At 39.7% G+C, this 19,648-nt stretch overlaps 1 protein-coding gene across 4 annotated transcripts in view; it reads left to right on the forward strand.

Annotated features, from left to right (window-relative positions):
• Window positions 1–19,648, forward strand: part of rnf111 (ring finger protein 111) — a 36,929-nt gene that overhangs the window by 3,881 nt on the left and 13,400 nt on the right. For all 4 annotated transcript variants that reach the window (XM_039689068.2, XM_039689070.2, XM_039689069.2 and 1 more), the window contains exons 2-4: window positions 1,803–2,782; window positions 8,443–8,569; window positions 18,010–18,167. In XM_039689068.2, the coding sequence (XP_039545002.2) occupies window positions 1,885–2,782; window positions 8,443–8,569; window positions 18,010–18,167 (1,183 nt within the window). In that variant the 5' untranslated portion in view covers window positions 1,803–1,884. The remainder of the gene's footprint in view (window positions 1–1,802; window positions 2,783–8,442; window positions 8,570–18,009; window positions 18,168–19,648) is intronic.

The raw sequence follows: 19,648 nt of genomic DNA on the forward strand, positions 1-19,648 counted from the left end.
TAAGTTTAGTTTGTAATTTGTTAGGTTGATGTGCTGTCCTTAAGCACACACAAATCATGAATGTTTTTTCCACGTTTATATTGATGAATAGAGGAAAGTAGCTGTTTGACACTGTTACCAGTGACAGAGAAGTTGATGCAAAGAGAGACTATATGCCTTATGAAACAGATGGCTGCTTTCATAATTTACAGGTAAGGGAACTCAGGGCCTTGCCGTGGCTTCTGTGAAGGCTTTTGGGGCACGGTGCCGAAATGTTAATTAGCAATGGCTGAAGAAATGCTAGGGCATAATGGGATTCTGGTGAATGGAAGAGTGATCAGAACACAGCGAGATTTTGATTAAAGAGGGAAAGATGGTTGTGAGATGAGAATAAAAGAGGTAATGAATAAAATGGCTGAATTGTTAGATTTTCATAATGAGAGGAGGAAGAGGCTTTGTGGATGTTGGTAATGATTATGAAAATTACGAGCAGTGATGGATAAATACCCATTATGCAAGCAAGCAGGAACCTAATTTGAGAGGGATTTATTTAGGTTGCTTCAGCCCAAATAACGGCATTATATAAGGATCAAGATGAAGAGGCTCTTCATATACACCTCTATTGAACACCATTTAATGCAAAACAACAAACAGCTGTCTGCTATTAGGCGTCACATCGTGTGAGAGATGTGACTGCTCTTTTCCTACCCTATTATCATAAGAATAATGGAAAACTATAGGTGAGGGTGTGAAATAATGACCCCCTAGCAGAATTATCCTGTGCATGGTAGATTTATGAGTTTAGTCTTTTGCAGGAGGTATTAAGTCGTTCCTGAAACGGTTGCTCATTTTTGTCTATGCAGTGTAAGAGATGACCTTTCTTTAGACATCATTTCCTTTCTTTTATTAGAGCGCAAACAAGAACTGCCTGGATAACTGCCAGAAATGGCTTCTAAAACAATGTTTGAGTGTAAGTAAGAGCTAGGTTTTGCATTGGAAACGTAGTGGACTGCTTGTTATCCCATATGTACTTCTCTTCTTATGATGTAGGTAGCAGCCGCGGCCCATCTGTAAGGGCAGGTGGGGCAATGACCCACCAAAATATTCCTCCAAAACATAGACGTCCAAATAGGCATGTGCCAGTGTCAAATTTTCATGACGCGATTACTTGTTTTTATCACGGTATATGGTATTATGGTACATGGTACACGGTATATGGTGTGTGAAAAGTGTCAGTTCCGTGAGTCTCACGCTGAATGCTTCGGAGTATGTAGCCTGGCTTTTAGAAGGGTATAAGTTGTTGGCAGCGTTCCTCCTTCCCCCAGAGTGTTTTTTTAAGCAGTTGATATGAAATAAGCTTATAAGCTTACTATTTTTTTTTACGGTATTTTCAAATGCCCACAATAACAATATTGTGCATATTCATTACAGCGATTTATTGTATTACCGAATACCAGCTCATGTCTACCTCCAAAATAACTGAATCAATAATAAATTGTAAATGTGTTTAGAATTCTGAAACAAATATTTTTCAGATTAAGTTTAAGTTGTAAAGTGAGCAGGATAAATTAAAATTTAGCTTATGGCTTCGGCAGGCATGTGTCATGATAGGAAGCAGGGCGACTGGTGCGTAAGCCCTCCCCAGCTCTACAGCGCTCCACAGTTTTCCTGTGTAAATATGTGGTGGAAAATGGAACTGCTCTCTAATTTGTAAAAATGTGTAAAAATATGTGTTATATGTGTATGTATGTATTGATTTAATAATTTGTTTGTCTTTTGGGAACAATATTTTCATTCTGTGCATAATGTTTTATATTTTCCAGTTGTAGGATTGCTGGATCTCCAATGGAACCTTAGGATTCAGCGTATTGAGCCTTGGTGGCACTTCGTTGTGGGTTAGTCGCAATGAAGAGTGAGATTCCGTCTGATGCACGACGAAAGCAGGAGCCCCTGAAGGGGCCTCTGGCTAACCCCGAACCAATGGAGACCGCTAAGAGCTTCCCTGCTGAGATGGAGGTGATTGGCAAGGCAGGAAGTGATTTCCCTTCTCCGCTCTGTGCCGAGACCAGGCATCGGCCTTCACGAGATGCTGGAGGTCGCAGAGACTGTGACAGAGTCTTGTCGGGACGCAAAAAGCGCAAGAGCCAGCAGCCTGGGCCGTCGTATTGTTCTCTGAAGGAAGCGCCAATGAGTGAGGCAGCCCTTACTCCGCCCCGCCACAGGCCCTTGATGCTAGAGACACGTAGCGAGGATGAGAGGAACCCAGAGTCCTCATTGAGTGACTGTGCCTCTTCGCCCTCCTCCAGCCTTCGGTTTGGTGACTCGGACACTCTTAGCTCAGAGGAGGACGGGGGGCTGATGACAGTGAGGCAGCAGCTCAAGGCTCCTGGTTCGGCCTCCACCGGCAGTGCAGTGGGCGGCACGGCAGTAGGCATGAGGCCACTGCTCGCCCGGACTCGTGCCAGCAGGTCGCGTAAATGGGCTCGACTTGAGCCGGAAAGCAATCATGTGAAACGTCCATGTCTCAGCTCACGCAGGCCGTTGCACAGAAAGCGGTTTGTAAAGGGTGTAGCGGGAGGCGGGGCCCAGCGGACTCCAAAGCAGAAGGAGCGATTACTGCTGCAGAGGAAGAAGCGAGAGGTGATCGCACGGAAGAAGTACGCCCTCTTGCACAGTACCAGCAGCTCCAGTGAGGAGCTGACCTCTGACTCCTCCTCCCCTTCCTCCACTGAGGCAGAGGATGAGCTGTACGTGGATGTTAGCAGCAGTAGCAGCCAAGCCAGCAATGCGGCTGTGGCCTCAGGTAAATCGCTTTTTATCTTAACCCTAACATCAATTCATACTGTTTTTAAAGGAAGTTGTAGGAAGGGCACAAAGAGCACATGTTTAGTTCATATTGTGACTGAATGAGAACTTTGGCTTTTCTTCTTTTCCTGTTGAGTCTGAAAATATTTTTTTGTATTTATTGAGAGAAACGCCTTTAGGTAAATACCTTTCATGTTTACACAATTCACCAAAAACAACGATCCACCACAGGTGTTTGGCAGGTGAACAGGTTGAAGCTATAAAGTAAGCCACTGCTGGAACACTGTATTGAACAATCAGCATCCAGGATTGAGATTTTTTTCAGTATATGAATAAATATAGTTAAAGTTTGGGGTCAGTCAAAGAATCTTAAAACAAATTCAACATTGATGATAATACAATTGTTTCTTGAGCACCAAATGACCACATTAGAATGATTTCTACAGGATCTTGTGAAACTGAAGACTGAAGCAACTGAAAATTCAGCTTTGCCACCCCAGGAATATATTACATTTTAAAATGTTTTTTTTGTTGTTGTTGTTCAAATAAATATAGCCTTGGTGAGCATAAGGCTGTGTGTCCACAAAAGCGTTTTTAGCCAGCTGAAAACGCTCGATGCTCTGCTGAAGACGCCATGCATTGGGCGCTTGAGAGCGTTTTGGCAGCGCAGCGTTTTTTCCTGTTGAGACGTTTCGTTGCTATGATACAGAATATCCGCAGCAGTTTGAATGTTGACTGTTGGTCGGTGTGGTATTAGTCCCGCCCCTCCTCCACTGTGATTGGACGGCTGGGTAAAAAGTGACAGTGATGAGCGCTGCGTTTTATCCGAAGTTGAACAAGTTGACCAGTAAAAACACCGGGCACTCGGCGCTTCAGTGTGAAAAAAAACGCTCAGCGCATCGGTACGCTCATGGCGTTTAAAAATCACGGCGCTCCCATTGAAAACAATTGAAAACATACGCCAGGCGCGTGGAAAAACGCTTTGGTGGACACACGGCCTAAGAGAGAATATTTGGATATTCTCTTTGCTTAAAGTTGATGTTTTATGAGGACTTTTTTGTATGCTGTCTCTGAAAACACAAATGACAGATCTATTTCCTTTTAATCTTTTGGATTCAACTTGTTCTTGATTGTATTGTTTTTATTCAAGTTGAGTTGTATATTGCTGATCTGAGCAAGTCTCGTTCCTTTAGTCCCCCTTAAGATTGTGGGCGACTGGCAAAAAATATATAAACACAGTGGGGAAAAATAGCTTTGTTCTATAAAAAAGCATGTAAATAGTTTAAAATTTTACTGTACTTATTATCCCATTTTATCAGTTTACTAATGAAAAAAATGAATGTGCTCTTGTTCACAATGGCTAGTTATGTTTTATAGTTCTTATAAAGCCGTTGCTCTTTATTGGTCATTACTGTGCATATTTGAATGCAGTTATTATATTATGGCCATAACTCATGTTTTTGAGGGATGGCTATAGAGGATGAAATGGAAAAGTACATCAACAAGCTGTTCGTGCTTGTTACATACTGCAGAATGTTTGTTTCCTGTTGAGCAACAGCAAGTCTTCACCTAACACTCTGCCACTATCTCTACCGTACCAAGAAAGATTAGCTAAACCTTGCACATTCCTTTCACAGAGATCTAAACCACTCGATTGAACATACACACATCATACCCATAAAATCGCTATAATGTGTGAAATATCTTTTGCAGCTAAGCATGCATCAGAGGAGAGCATGCTATATAACTAGTGGCCTAGTCCTCTCTCTCACACGCTCTCTCTCTCCCTTCCACTCCCCCATGTCAGTATGTTTACAGATGTACACGTGAGTGGTTTGCCACTCAAAAACACTCAAATACTGGTAGCGGTCTAAAAAGGCAGATAAATTGGTTGAGATGGATCCCTCATGGTTCGAAATATCTGTGAGTTTTAAAAAGGCCTTCCAGGCCTGGATAAGACAGAAGTTAGCCAAAATGTATTAATATTATTTTTTATTATGTTGTTACTGAATGTAGATATTTCTAGTTATGCTTAGCTCCTAAGTATTTTGACTAAAACCCTTTTCACACTGGATTATTATCTGAATTTCGTGTGGCGCAGTTCTTTTTTCAAAAACCTTGAAAAAATTATATATGGCCCCGCCAAATCACAGATGCCGATTCGCACGGGACTAATGTAATCACAGTGCCTCTGTGTTCGGCGAAATATGGTAGGTCATTTGCAGGGGAATTTTTATTTTACAAATGACCGACATGGACAATTTACACGGGATTAAGATCACAGGCAATCTCCTGAATTATTACAAATAACTAGGTCAGCAGGTAATACTTATCCCGTGCGAATAGCACACGATTAGTACTTTTTGAATATAATCTCTATAAAAGTATTAAAAAAAATAATAAGAATAAAAAAAAAATCAGTAATCTCTTAAATTTTGAGATCTTTAAGACATCAGAATATCAGTTTTCATGTTGTTTATGTTGGCACACTAAACCTAATATTGAGTTACTGGGTCAGAAAGCAGAGATTTTCTTTGGAAATGACTGGATGAGGTCAGAGCATCTCTCCAGCACCCCAAGGGTTTCAATGGGTCATACTGCTTGTTCTGCAGGAGGAAACCTGTTGTTACATCACTTCTCTTCATAACATGTTATGACATCACTTCACTTCGTAACAGTCCACAACAATGACTATTCCATATGTACATCAGTTTTGAATTCATGATTTTTTATGCTTTTGGTATAGCAGTGGGGATTGGGTAAAACAAAACATCTTTTTAAAAAAAAATACATGATAATGAGTTAGTTTGACTGAATCACTTAATAAAACACGTCATGTTTAGGACAAATTTGATCAGAGCCCTTTTCCTGCTGCAGCTCACTCTGTCGTCCTCCTATTTTAGATGTGTTAACAGCAATGTGTGCATTTATATATACGGTATTATAGTCTATCTGACAGGAAACATCTGATGCGTAGGAAATTTGAAACAATAAAAAAAGATTATACATTTTTAAATAGAAAATTTTGTTTGCGCCTCTTGTAAATTACGTTATTTTGTTTAGTTGTTAGTCTGTTTAGTTCAGAAACTTTGGAGAATTGCGACCTCTATTTGAAACAAAAAAAATATATAATTCTTGAAAGAAAAACAAAAACAAAATCGTTCAGCTCTACAGCTAAACATGACACAACAAAGAACGCATTTGTGATAGCACATTTCCACAAGATAGAAGAAATGTAACTGAGTGGTAGATTACGTTTAAACATACTATATACGGCTGCGTGTTTACTGCTGTAAGTTGAAGTTATGTTTGGTAGTGTGATCAATTCTTGTGGGCAGCGTGGGGAACGGGGCAAGAGCCGAGGTGCTAAGCAGCAGCACTCAGTGGGAGAATCGACCTTAACAACACACCCCAGAGGATGATGATGAATCTCCCGAGCCAAGAGCTTCTGCCTCAGTGCACAAACATGCCTAACACAGATAATACAGCACAACAACCTTACAATGCTGAAGGAGAGTTGTTTTAACATATTGTATATTGTGCAGTTGGTGCACATGTTGACTTGCCACACTCGTGTTTAAAAAAAAAAAAGTAAAAAAAATTATGGTATTAAAAAAAAATGAAATAAAAAAAATTACATAGCAGTAATTATGGTTATAGTATTTAAAAAAAAATGAAGCAGGCTGATATAATGAACCTTAAAGGGTTGGTTCACCCAAAAATATAAATTATGTCATTAATGACTCACCCTCATGTCGTTCCAAGCCCGTAAGACCGTTCATCTTCAAAACACAGTTTAAGATATTTTAGATTTAGTCCCAGACCTTTCTGTCCCTCCATTGAAAATGATTGTACGGTATACTGTCCTTGTCCAGAAAGGAAATAAAGACATAATTAAAGGAGTCCATGTGACATCAGTGGGTTATTTAGAATGTTTTGAAGCATCGAAAATACATTTTGGTCCAAAAATAACACAATGTATTCAGCATTGTATTTTCTTTGGTGTCTTTATTTCCTTTCTGGACAAGGATAGGACAGTATACCGTACATACATTTTAAAAGGATTGACAGATTAGACTAAATCTAAAATATCTTAAACTGTGTTCCAAAGATGAACGAAGGTCTTACAGCCTTGGGACGACATGAGGGTGAGTCATTATAATGACATTTTTATTTTTGGGCGAACTAACCGTTTAATTAATTCTTTTATCATCTTTTACTGTAAACTGTGTGGGGATCATGTCCCTACAGAAATAGTTCAAGGTTTTTCAGATGTCACCCAGATGCATTTCTGGAAGTGATTTTCTGGAGAAAATCTAGCTTGAGTAGAAGTTGTTTGTCAGTCAGTCGCACTGAGACATGTACCAGCTATGTTTGTGAGCTTTATTTTGAAACACACCCCGGACCTCTTGACACCAAATCCAGGCAGAGCTCGAGTTAAAGAAGGAATGAGTAGTTGAGCAGGAGAGCCAATCAGAAGAAGAATAAATGATTGTACTACAAAAGCCTGTTTCGGCACACTGCAAAGCACATCTTTGACTGACCTACATTTAGTTTCTCCGGCGCAAACACAAGCACGCCTGCCTGAAGCCTGCCTGGCTCCACTGCTGCACCAAACCATCATCAATTAAACAGCTGTAGCTACTGAGGCTGATATTGCTTCTGCTCTAGATTAATGAGTGTCCTAGTGTTGCTTTCAGAAGACTTGGGGAGCTTAGATAACAGTACAAAAGTACAGATTGAGGCAGAATATGACCACCAATCTCTTTGATGGTTGTGTGTGTATATGTGCTTCTTGGCAAAACCCTGCAGGGATTTTGCTCGATATATTTAAAATATGCTCAATGTAAATTGGTTATACTTCAAAAATAAACATTTTACCAGAGGAGCCTTTCACTGATTTTGTTTTTACTACCTGTATGAAGTTTGATGCTTTTGAGAGGATGGACCAAAAATGACAACAGAGATAGACCAGTCAATTACTGCCTGATTGTTCCATATAAAGTTTGCATTTGCAGTGCTTAACAACACCGTTGATCAAAAGGCTCAGTTAATGCTTTGGCAAGATAACAAAGCTTTACTACATGGTAAAAACAAAGTTCAAAGTCCAATTTAAAGATATTGTAAAAAGTGCACAAAACCTGTTTGGTTTGGGCAGTAAGTGTGGCAGCCGTGAAATGGGCAAATTGTCTACTATGGCCCAGCGTGTATTGTAGAGGGTCAATAGGGATTTTTGCGTAGGGCATTGAAATGGCCCTGCCTGCCCTGGAGTCAAAAAGTTTGAGAACCACTGCTTTAAGCATCATGACTCTCAAAAAGTGTATTCTTTTTTTATTGTTGTTTTCAAACACTGTCTTGCAGTCTTAGTTTTACAATTCTCTTTGGTGAAATTAGTAACTGCATGCCAAACTTGCGTTGTAAGTAGCTAACTTACATTGTTGCATCACATTATTTCTTTTATTTTTATTTTACATAAAGCATTTTGAAACTTGCTTTGGGTAAATGTATACTGCTTGAAATGATTGCTACATCTCTTCATAATCCTGTTCAGATACACAATTGTGCTCTGAATCGTGTATATTTGCTCTGTACAAGTAGATTTAAGTGCACTGTTGCTTGAATGTTACCATTAATGAGCTTATCCATGTTTTCTATTAGGTGTCCTGGACGAGGACGTGGTTGTGATCGAAGCGACTCCTGCACCTGCAGTGCCTGCCAGTGAGGAGATCAACGTCACCTCCACGGACAGTGAAGTGGAGATCGTAACTGTTGGAGATGCCTTCAGGTGAGATTTCTCAAGTCAATGCTGCTGGATTTGTTCAAGTACTGTAATATTAGCAGAGAACAGCTGTTAAACTTCTGGTGAAGCAGATACAAATATGTTATTCATATGCCATTATGTGAAACTCATCTGAACTGCACAGCAGTTCATGGCTGTTCGCAGTTCTCTGAAATACCTAGTGAGGAGCTGTTGGTACCCCAGTCCAGATGGGAGGACACGTCTGGGTTTAGACATGAAGCTGGCAGTCTCCAGTGTGATGAAGGCATTCCACTAAGCTTCCAGCTCTTATTGTGTACTTTGAGGATGACCCCCATATCAGAGAGAACGCCCTTCTCTTCTTTTCCTCATTCTGTGTACGAAAATCAAAAAAGCGTCCCTCAGTTCCCTGATTTAAAAAAAAAAAAATTGTCTTATGACATGCAGGATGTTCTCACATTCTTGTGAAAGGAGTTTAGTACACTGCCTCTGCATGAGTGCTGTTATTTCCATTGAATTCACAGAAGAGCATACACTTTGCTTGTAGATAAAAATTTAAGCTTGCTACATGGCGTGTCCATTTAATAAACTCTAAAGCCTCTGGTATTTTGACTTGGTTTGCCCATACTGTCAGACGGAGCTCTCAGCATGCCTTGCCTTCCCTTTGAAATCTGATAAAAGTTCTAAACTCAATTTTGTTTTAACTGCGCCACCTCTTCCCATTGCTTGATTTGGTTTTGGTGTCCCTCATCACTACTAATTGTTATTGAGGCGTCTGTTCCTGAGCTGAGAATCATTTCTTGATTCTATTACTTTTTAACAGCTGCCAGAAATAGTACCGGACGGGCGCCACCACACGCCTGCCAGCAAAGTCATTCAGTCAAGCCTGTTGAATACAGAACTTTCGTCATTGTGGGCTGTGCGTTGGAGGTTGGTCGTGGCGGTGTTTTCTTTTTCAAGGCCTGAATTGTTGTTATTTAGAGTTGGATGAGTGATTCCTCAGAGTGTACAGTATATTCACTGGTACTTGTTTGCATGTTTTATCCCATAGTTTTCACTAAAGTCCATTAACCTCTTTGACAGCATGAATGACAGACAGCAAACGTTTTCACTATCAAGTCAAGCCTGGAGTTACACATTGCACCATTAAAATCCTTTAATGGATGGCTAGCCGTGGATTAACTTGCTTATACCTTGATTATTTGGCAAGTTAAAGAAGTTAAAGCTGTAACTGATGTTTACGGTGTTATTTTTTTTAATGTTAATTTCAACATTTACTAATACTTTATTAAAATCTTGTTAACATTAGTTAATACACTGTGAACTAACATGAACAAACAATGAACAGTTGGATTTGTATTAACTAACGTTAACAAAGATTAAGAAAAACAGTAACAATGTATTGCTCATGTTTAGTTCATGTTTGTTAATACATTAACTGATGTTTAATAAAATAACCTTATTGTAAAGTGTTACCGATTTATCCTATGTACAGTGTATTATAAGAGGTATACTAGTATTCTTTTCCTGAATGTAATCAAAGTGTGAATACTCGTGTAACTACATTGGTTAAGTCACATGACAGGGATGCCAGTGCTCCCTCTGTCCCTACAGGTGATGTGTGTGGTTTTCATGCCCCGCCTGCAGGCCATGTGCTTGTGTTTGGGTGTTGAATCACATCCTGCTGGAGAACCGGTTTGCCAATTATACAGTATGCAGTTATATACATATTTCTCTGCGTCAGATTCAGTAAGATCAGCTCACTCGTGTATTTTCCTAAAGGTCATGAGGACTTCTCTCTGATCAAACAATAGCACTAAAATGCAGCTGGAATCATGTGGTTGCGCCATTATATGGCTTTAGTGTGGAGAGTGAGCATGGGAGAGACAGATATTGTGCAGGAATGTAGGCTAGTGACTGAATGCTGATCGGCTGACTGTATTTGCTGTGCACTGTGCTGTGGTTTGGATTGAACTTCAGTAAAGGGGGAGGGAGAGGCTTTACAGCTCAGGAAAACATCACGTGGCCAAGGTCAGAGGAAAATGGGGGTCTTTTGTGAGTGCACGTTTGAGCAGGGTGAATGTGAAAATTATTATGACAGAATTATATTCATGTTGAATAGTAGAATTTAGCTATATCTCAATGCAATAATAATACTAACACTAATAATAATAAAACTTTTTTTAAGGAATAATCAAAAAATGTCTTCCATGTTTTAATTTTAACATAAAGCTATTTTGTGCAGCAATGGGCTTTATGCACAGCTGCACTACTTCCTGAACTTAAGCCAGCTCCTTGTTTCCTGTCTGTCATTATTGGCCAAATTGATTAATTCAGGTGTGCTTGACCTCAGTAGTCACGGCAACAATAATCAGACACACCTGAATTAATCAATTTGGCCAATAATGGCAGAGAGGAAACAAGGAGCTGGCTTAAGTTCAGGAAGTAGTGCAGCTGTGCATAAAGACCATTTGCTTGAAAAAGGTATATTTATTATGATTAAAAGACTAATTCATGTTTTATGCCTTCATTTGATTTTCAGAAATATTAAAATACACAACTATTGATTCTAAAATCATTGGTTATTTATATAATAAATGTAATAAAGTATTGTTTAATTGTATACGTTTTCATGATTTCAATTAATTAGATGGGCTTCTGATTACTAAAAAGTAATTTTACCATTTAAATTGGGGTCCAAAAAAAAAAAAAAAACAGAATCCAGAAAAATTAAAACGGAATTTGGGGAAAAAATAAAGCGATTAAAACCATCTAGATGAACTAGTCAACTCTACAAATCAAAATAGGCGGTTGGCAGATGATGACTAGTCGGCCATCCATATCCATCTCTGTAAACAATTTTTAAAAGGCTTTTTCTTCAGAGCTCTTCAGATAGTCATAGTGTAGGGCAACAGGCTTCATTTTACTTTCTAGTATTTTTTTTTCTCTCTCTTACCCTCCTTTTTTCTCTCCTCACAATCTTCTTTCTTGCTTTCCTTCTTGTTCTGTTTTCCCCTGCCCTAGTCTAAACTCATGCCTATGGAAAGGATTTCCAGAAACTAGATGTGTGTTATGTAGCGAGAGTGGTCTCATTTAATCTTTCCCATCTCCCTGAGGCGCCTGGACTTGCAGCAGAATGCTGAGTGTGTTTCTCAGCTGGAGGAGGGGCTCTGGTTGTCTAAGGTCAGCTGGATGACCAACGAAGCTCTTCCCCTCCAAGATCCTTTGTTTATAGTGCATATGGAGAATGGCGAGGGAAAGTATGAGTGTAAGAAATTGCATAGATTGACAGACTGTTAATTCCTGTGGGATTGCGTGGAGCTCACAATATGCACAAGCAGCGGTGGCTATTTGTATGTTGTTTGGATTATGCATTTAAATAGGAAATTTGTATGTTTGCATTATGTATTTTAATTGTTCTTGTTGTCATCGTCATCTTGGCTGAAAATGTTTCTTTATCCCTGCAAAGCGAGATGCTATCCGATGGTTGTGCATGGTCACTTCCATGGCTAGTAAGCAACTCCACAGACTCTTTCACCCCTCCCCCATCTCACCACAGCACATTGTCTTTAAATGCAGAAGCTAGCAAAACTCAGCAGACGTCTTCTCACACACAGAGGCATCCTGAGGCATTTGACACATTTTGCATGGACTTCTGTCGTTGTGCATAAAAAAAGTCTGACTGGCTATTAAGGAAGCCCAGTGAAGAAATGTAAAGACTCCCTTTCAAATTCTGCACAGGGCCCCTCATCTGACCTTTTACGCCACCTCAGGTACATGCTAGTGTTGATCCTGCCCACTGTAAGCTAGGGTAAGATGCACAGGAAGAATAATTCTAACAATACGTTTGCAAACAAGGCACTGTGGAGTATGAACAAAGATCTAAAATTCCTCAAGTTCCAAAATAATCCTACCTCCCCTCCCTCCTTAGTACAGCCTATCAGTTCCTGTGTTTACAGAGTCCATCCTAACCATAGACTCAAAATGTCACACTGGTGTAATTTACAAAATAATCCCAGACCTGCTTGTGGGTAATTAGAGGCAGGTCTCAGGTGATTTTTCTGGCTCAGACTGTGATCCTGCCAATTAAAGAACAGTGTCACACACATAGCCTCGGGTATTCCAGCACCCATGCCTGATTTGACACTCTCAAAGCTTCAAGAACTTGGGGCCTTGGGTATTTTGGACATGATATGTCTATGTTATATATACATAAATACATATGTACGCACATACATACAACCCGCACATATATACATATATATGCGGGGTTTTTTTTCTCAGGTGAGAACCACCTAATTATACATGAGGGGGTTGGGCCGTTCAATGTTTTTCACAATTTAAAACAATCTATTGTTTTATGTGAATGATAAGGCAGGATGATTTTCAGATAATTTTGAAGTAAAAACTTGAGGCGACAACATCCATTATTCAAACGTCTTGTGGACACATTTATTGTGTTTTGTGGCCTTCAGAAATTTTATAAACTTTTAATTTTAATTTTTTACAATTACCATGCAAAATCAATATTCTCTCAAAAATACAAACATGTACATGTTGCTCACATATTATGGTAGCCCTGTTTATGCTAAATAGTGTAATTTCACCTGTGCCATTAATATGTTTATAAGCAACTGAAAAAAGCACAAATGTCAAGGCATGTGAAAAGGATCCCAAAAACACCTCAGACCCCAGAGGGTTAATTACGCTAGTTATGGCGTGTAAACGCAGCATACATCGAGAGAGGCTGTCTACAACTCTGCATAGCCTCATGAAACATGCTAATGACTTAATGTCTGCGCGAGCAGGGTGCGCGGAGGTATGGAAATACATAACTTAGGCAGGTAGGACTTCCTATTATTGCGTTCCGAATGGATTAAAGAAGCAGGAATTGTGCGTTGAGGGAAATTTTGTATTTTATTTGTCCTGAGTACAAATATTCTGGAGGATGCCTTTGATCTGCTCCCCTAAATTTTTTTAAATCAGTAGCAAAACAACTTTTATTTTGTTTCTGTATTTTGTTGTATGCAGACAGTCAGTTATTTAATTGTGAAAAATGCTAGATGACTAGTTCTGTCAGAACGTAAATAGACATGCACACATTGTAGCCAGAAAAGGTGCTTAATACAAGCAGAAGAAAATTGGGGCAATGGGCACAATCTATGTGTGCTGAATTGATTTTGCTTACATTACTTATGTACTTTACCATATATAAAAATACTGTTTTGTGACCTATCTATTGACAGTTTATTAAGCATAATCAGTGTAAGATTGTGCATGTAAATGCACTCACTGAGGTGTTCTCAAGGAAACTGAATATTCTGGAGTCACTCCCCTGGTCTCAAGAGAATCCCTCAGCCCTCCAAGCCTGTTGGTAATCATTTTGTTTTGATGTTTTAATGATGCAATCTGTGGTTAACAGGCTCACCAGTGTTGGGTTGGGAGGCAGGGGGCTTCCCTTCTCTCCAGACACAGGGGCTTGGGGCCGCTAAATCCCAGACTGGAGAACAACTCAATTCCCAGACACACACTGCTTTACGGCAACCAGGGCCGCTGCGGCCCTGCTATGGAATCAAATCCTCACAGAGGGGAAGAATTCCAAGAGTGATTACAGAATTCCAGAATAACTTATTTGGAATTTTGGAAAATCGCCATGTTGTTTATATTCTTCAGAGAAAACTAAACTCTCCACTCCATTTAACAGTAAAAAAAAAAAACCTCACTGCTAAACATCACAATTTTTATATTAAGTTATATACTGCATTACTCATTTTTACAATTCATGTGGGGTTCTGGTAACTCTCAAAGACTACATTATAAGCTTTGTGTCATCTGTATATTTAGATCTTAATCTTTGACTGGACCTGATCAGTTTTGTGCTCTGCGTGACCCAAATGGTTCATTCTTTTATTTAAAAAATTATAATTTAAAGCTGCCTTTGCTTAAATTTCTGTTGCTCAAAAAGTAGAGCACTAGCAACACCAGATTTTGATTAGTTTGAAAAATCACACCCGCTTTCAAATACGGTTACTGAACATATCTGAAGTTATGAACAAGCCTGTTTTTTTTTTAATTGTGAGAGAGCAGGATTAGCATTAAAGGATTATTTCACCTCAAAATGAGCCATTTAAAGCACTTCATAGCCCTTAGACATAAACATCTTGGATGGCATTGGGGTGAGTAAATTATCAGGAAATTTTCATTTTGAGGTGAAATCCTTCAAGCAGAGGCTGCATAAGTGGAAAAACGCAGCTGTCTTAACACAAAGAAAAATATGTAATTTGAAAGAGTCTTTGTGGTAGAATCGTGCATGTGATGGTATTCAATTTAGTGCTGTAATACCGGTGATGTGACTAATGAAATATGACATCAGCCCTTGACAGAGGGCTTGCATTTCAGAGGCCTCATTTATAATGGTTGCGTATGCACAAAACAGCACCTGCACGCAAACACTGACCCATGCGTACAATCTTCATTAAGAGAAGATTATGAGCCCTAATCATAAGGAATGATTTAAACTGTTTTACTTCTTATATAAGCATTTAGATTAAATATGCCATTCTCATTAATGAAGTTAAACACTTAAACTACATCAAATCATTACTGAGAAGTTGCAACATTTTTTTTATGTATAATAAATAGAAACATTAGTTGTGGATTCAATGCTTTTGAACACTTTTCCTCTCGCATGCTGTGTTTAAATGTTTTAACTAAAGATGTCGAACTAAATGTCTAACTAATTGTCTTAGAAAATAGTTTTGTGCAAATAATGCACAACAAGGTCTACCTGTTTCCATTAAAAATAAAAATAACACTATTTGGCCAGTGAAAAAGATTGAGAAAAACTTTCTCTGAAATGTATTTTACACTATTTGATTTATTTATTCAAAAACAAGGCAAGGATAGGCCACTAAATATTTTTTTTTAGTAATGTAATGTGACGGCACATCCGTATTTCATACACTCTTCAACCAAAATCTTAAGACCGGGGGAAACATTGCAGTTATTTGCATTTCACGCTTTTGGATCATAACCGGGTTGTAAGTACTGCTTCAAAATGCCAAAAGAAGAAACGGGAGCAAGAAACAAAAAATAGAGAGTAGGCAATTTATTGAAAACTGCTTTTAAACTTAAACAGGCTGTTCATCAGCTAATCAAAAGTTTAAAACCATAGCCCAAAAATAAACCTACAACAGAACTGAAAGTGTCAAAAAAGGACTCAGTAGTGAGTAGCCCGAGTGTTCATGTTGATCACTTCAAACACTCGTTTCGGCATGCTTGATGTGACGGTTCCCAGGAGGCTGCTGGAAACGTTGCTCCGTGTGGAGCTTCTCGAAGGGCATCCACAGTCTGGAACTGACATCCGTTTTTGTAAACATTCCCAGGAGGCAGGTGGGAACGTTCCTCCATGTGGAGCTTTACGATGGATTCACGAAGGGCATCCACGGTCTGGAACTGATGTCCGTTTTTGTAAACTTCCCTTGCCATCCATCCCCAAATGTTCTCAATGGGATTTAGATCAGGAGAGCACGCAGGATGGTCCAGAAGAACAATGTTATTCTCCTGGAAGAAGTCCTTCGTCAGGCGGCATTGTGAATTGCGGCGTTGTCCTATTGAAAGACCCAGTCATTACCGCACAGACGGAGGCCCTCAGTCAAGAGGGATACCTGCTGTAACATGTCCACATAGCCAGTCGCCAAGGAAAAAGCACCCCAAATCATGATGGAGCCTCCTCCATTGTGCCAGTGTAGAAAACATCTCTGGTGGGATCTCCTTGTCATGCCAGTAATGTTGGAAGCAATCAACAATCATCCAGGTTCAATTTTTTTCTTGTAGGAGAATAAAACTTTCCTCCACCTTTCTATGTCCCATGTTTGGTGCTCCCTTGCAAATTACAAACGGACAAGTTTGTGTCATCCCACAAGTCCGTGGGATGAGAGGTGTCCTTTGAAGACGTTTTTTTTGTTCTTGAAGCCCTTCTCTCGCAGTTGACGTCTTATGGTTATTTGGCTACAGTCATCATCAGTAAGTGCCTTAATTTGGGTCGGGGATCGACCTGCGTCTTCGCGAGCAACCCGTCGGATCCTGCGGCTCAGTGCAGGTGAATTTTTTTTGGGTCTACCACTTGACTTTTTTTGTCCCATAACTCTCAGGATCTCTTAAGAAATGTAAAATGATTGTCTTACTGCGTCCAACCTTAGCAATGATGGCGCATTGCGAGAGGCTTTGCTTGTGCAGCTCAACAATCCTGCCATGTTCCTAGAGAGAAAGCCTTTTTGCCTTTGCCATCATGACGGTGCGATTGCCGGAAGGACAATGACACGAAAGCCATATTTTTGTGCAGATTTGATCTTTTTATGCCTGTGGTCTTAAACTTTTGATCAGCTGATGAATAGCCTGTTTACGTTTAAATGCTGTTTTCAATAAATTGCCTACTCTGTATTTTTTTTGTCTCTTCCTCCCGTTTCTTTTTTTGGCATTTTGAAGCAGTACTTGCAACCCGGTAATGATCCACCAGCGCGAAATGCGAATACTTGCAATGTTTCCCTTGGTCTTAAGATTTTGTTCAAGAGTATATTTTCCTAATGTCTTCTTGTACCTTTAAACATGTTATCACGTGGATGAATAATCATATGCAAAAATATGCAGATGAGGATATGCATAGTAAAACTATGCTTTGCAAGCTTCATATATGGTTATTTCAGGGAGGAGATGCATTTGCACACAATCGTCTGCTGACTGGGATTTCTAAAGGGAATTCTGCGCCGGTTCTAGCGTACGCACAGTTTATTGAGTCTGAATTTTTTTTAATTTTCATTTTTTTTTGCGTATGCCGTTTCAGGCGATCGTACACTTTTAGTAAGGATCTTGCACACATTTTTATAAATGAGACCCCTGATCTTCCTGCACACAAGCCCCTCCCCTCTCCACCATGCACAAGCTCTTCCCCTCCCTTCACACTGTTTACACCAGGGAGCTCAGGCTTTGAGGAGTGGCCCTCGTCTGGATTCTTGCTCAAGCAAAATACATTTTTATTGAAGCATTCTCTTTAAAGGTCTTGGATCATGTGGCAGGTTTAGCCTATTGTTTATCTGTTTATTGCATGGTTTGTGTCAGGTTATGGTGTGAAAGAATTTTTTTTCTGTGGATTACACCATTTGTGGTTCAGTGTATGTGTGAAATACGTGTATGTTGTCACGAGTCATCTCATAGGTTGTGTGTGTGTGTGTGTGTGTGTGAAGAGCTCCAGATTTCATGTCTGGCTTTTATTTACTTTCCAGCTAATCAAGTTGCTGCTATAATGCCCTGTTGCAGCTCACTAGAAACAACACAAGTCCACTCCTGCAGATTTTGCTCTGTCCTCAAACAGTTGTTCACTTTTACCAGTCACATCACTGGTGGCTAGATTGAGTTTTGCCATTGTTTTTAAATTGTTAATGTGGACTGTCCTCTTGTGTGTTGTGCAGGCCACGTTCGGTAGGAAGCCATGGCAGGATGCACTGGGGGCCCAGCTGTTCCCAGAGCCGAGCTCAAGAGGGACGTGGCCGTCATCGTCTGTCCACAGTCATCCAGCCACTCAGACAGAGCGCTGGAGAGGTGGTGGACCTCACCGTGGACGAGGACGGTGAGGAGGCCTTTTCTATTCATTTTCATGATATGCAGGCAATTAGAAAAAATTGATGTGGGAATTAATTAATAATTGACTGAATGAATTCTTCGTGACAACAATATTTAGTTTTTTCCCCCTGCGTGTCAGGTGGGGAGTTCTGTTTGAATTCAGCAATATTAAAATTATGGCTGATATGATAAACCGAGAATGATAAGAACGAGTAAAAATAATCTGCTGTCCACTTGCTGAGCTCTGAAATCAAGGCAGAGATTATTTTGTGCGTGTCAGCCATTTTTAAAAATGTAACAGGTTTGATGAGTGTTTGATGAGCAACTCGGTGCTGTAATGATGGTCTTCAGGTCTGGAACATAAAGGAGAGAATGAGACTTGGATCACCCAGTTCAAAACTGCGTGGGTTAGGGAAATATTAGATGTCACATCTAATCTACTCATCTTTCACTGTGAGCGGTCCTCCCTCCCTCTCTCTCTTTGAGCTGTTTCTCTGTGCGTGAGGGGGAGGAGGAAAGAATCCGGTAGATTCGGGTAGTGTTGTTCAACGCTGTGGATTTCAGCTCGACTGTGTGTTCGGGCCCCGTTCCTAATGATTAATCTATATAGTTTCAGCTTGCATAGCAGCATAAATAGCCTCTGCAGCTGCACAGCATTCTCTCACAGACTGATGGACACCAAAAGCATCCCTTTTATTGTGTGTGTGTAATTGAGTTTAATTCTGATTTCATTTGCAGGCACCTTAATGAAGTCTGTCTGTTATGCAATCAGCCATCGGCTCCAAAGACTCAGAGAGAACTACTATATGAACCAATTAAACTGCCTTTCTGAATAAGGAAATAAATCTTTGTAGTGTTATCTCATTAATCTGTGATATGCTCCCAAATCTCAAGGTTTGTCAAAGGAAAACTGGTTTATATTGTTTCGCTTGATTTACTGTCATAAAGTGTCTCTTTGTTTGTCTCTCTTTTTTGGGGGGTCTGTAGCTGGTGGGGTGGTAGAGCAGGCCGAGATATGATTGCATTTGCATTTCTTTTGATGGAGTGAAATTAATTTGCAAGAAAAAGCAGATGGATTACTCGCAATGGAATGTTAATGAGTAACTATCCTCATGGGCCACTTCGTGAATAAAGTCTGTAAGTGTGAAAATGCACACATACGCTGACACTGATGTTCTAGAGCTGGAGAAAACCATCTGTTCTCAGTGGCAAGGAAAACTCTTATTAAAACCCTTGTAATTTTATTAAAGGTGTACTTAAATGGGATTTTGGGTACTAGCTTAGTGAGCATTCGTCAAAAGTATAGAATCACAGATTTTACAATTCTGGCTGATACGTACTGATTATTAAACTGAAATCAGTCATTTTAAATGCTACATGCAAATTCAGGGACCTCCACATTATGCCATTTCAAAATATATTAAAATGTTAATATTACTGTATTTTTAATTTAAAAAAAATGCAGCCTTGGTGAGCATTAGAGATTTT

Source organism: Pimephales promelas, chromosome 1 (assembly GCF_988280905.1).
Source record: "Pimephales promelas chromosome 1, fPimPro1.hap1.1, whole genome shotgun sequence".
In the NCBI taxonomy this organism is placed as follows: Eukaryota; Metazoa; Chordata; class Actinopteri; order Cypriniformes; family Leuciscidae; genus Pimephales; species Pimephales promelas.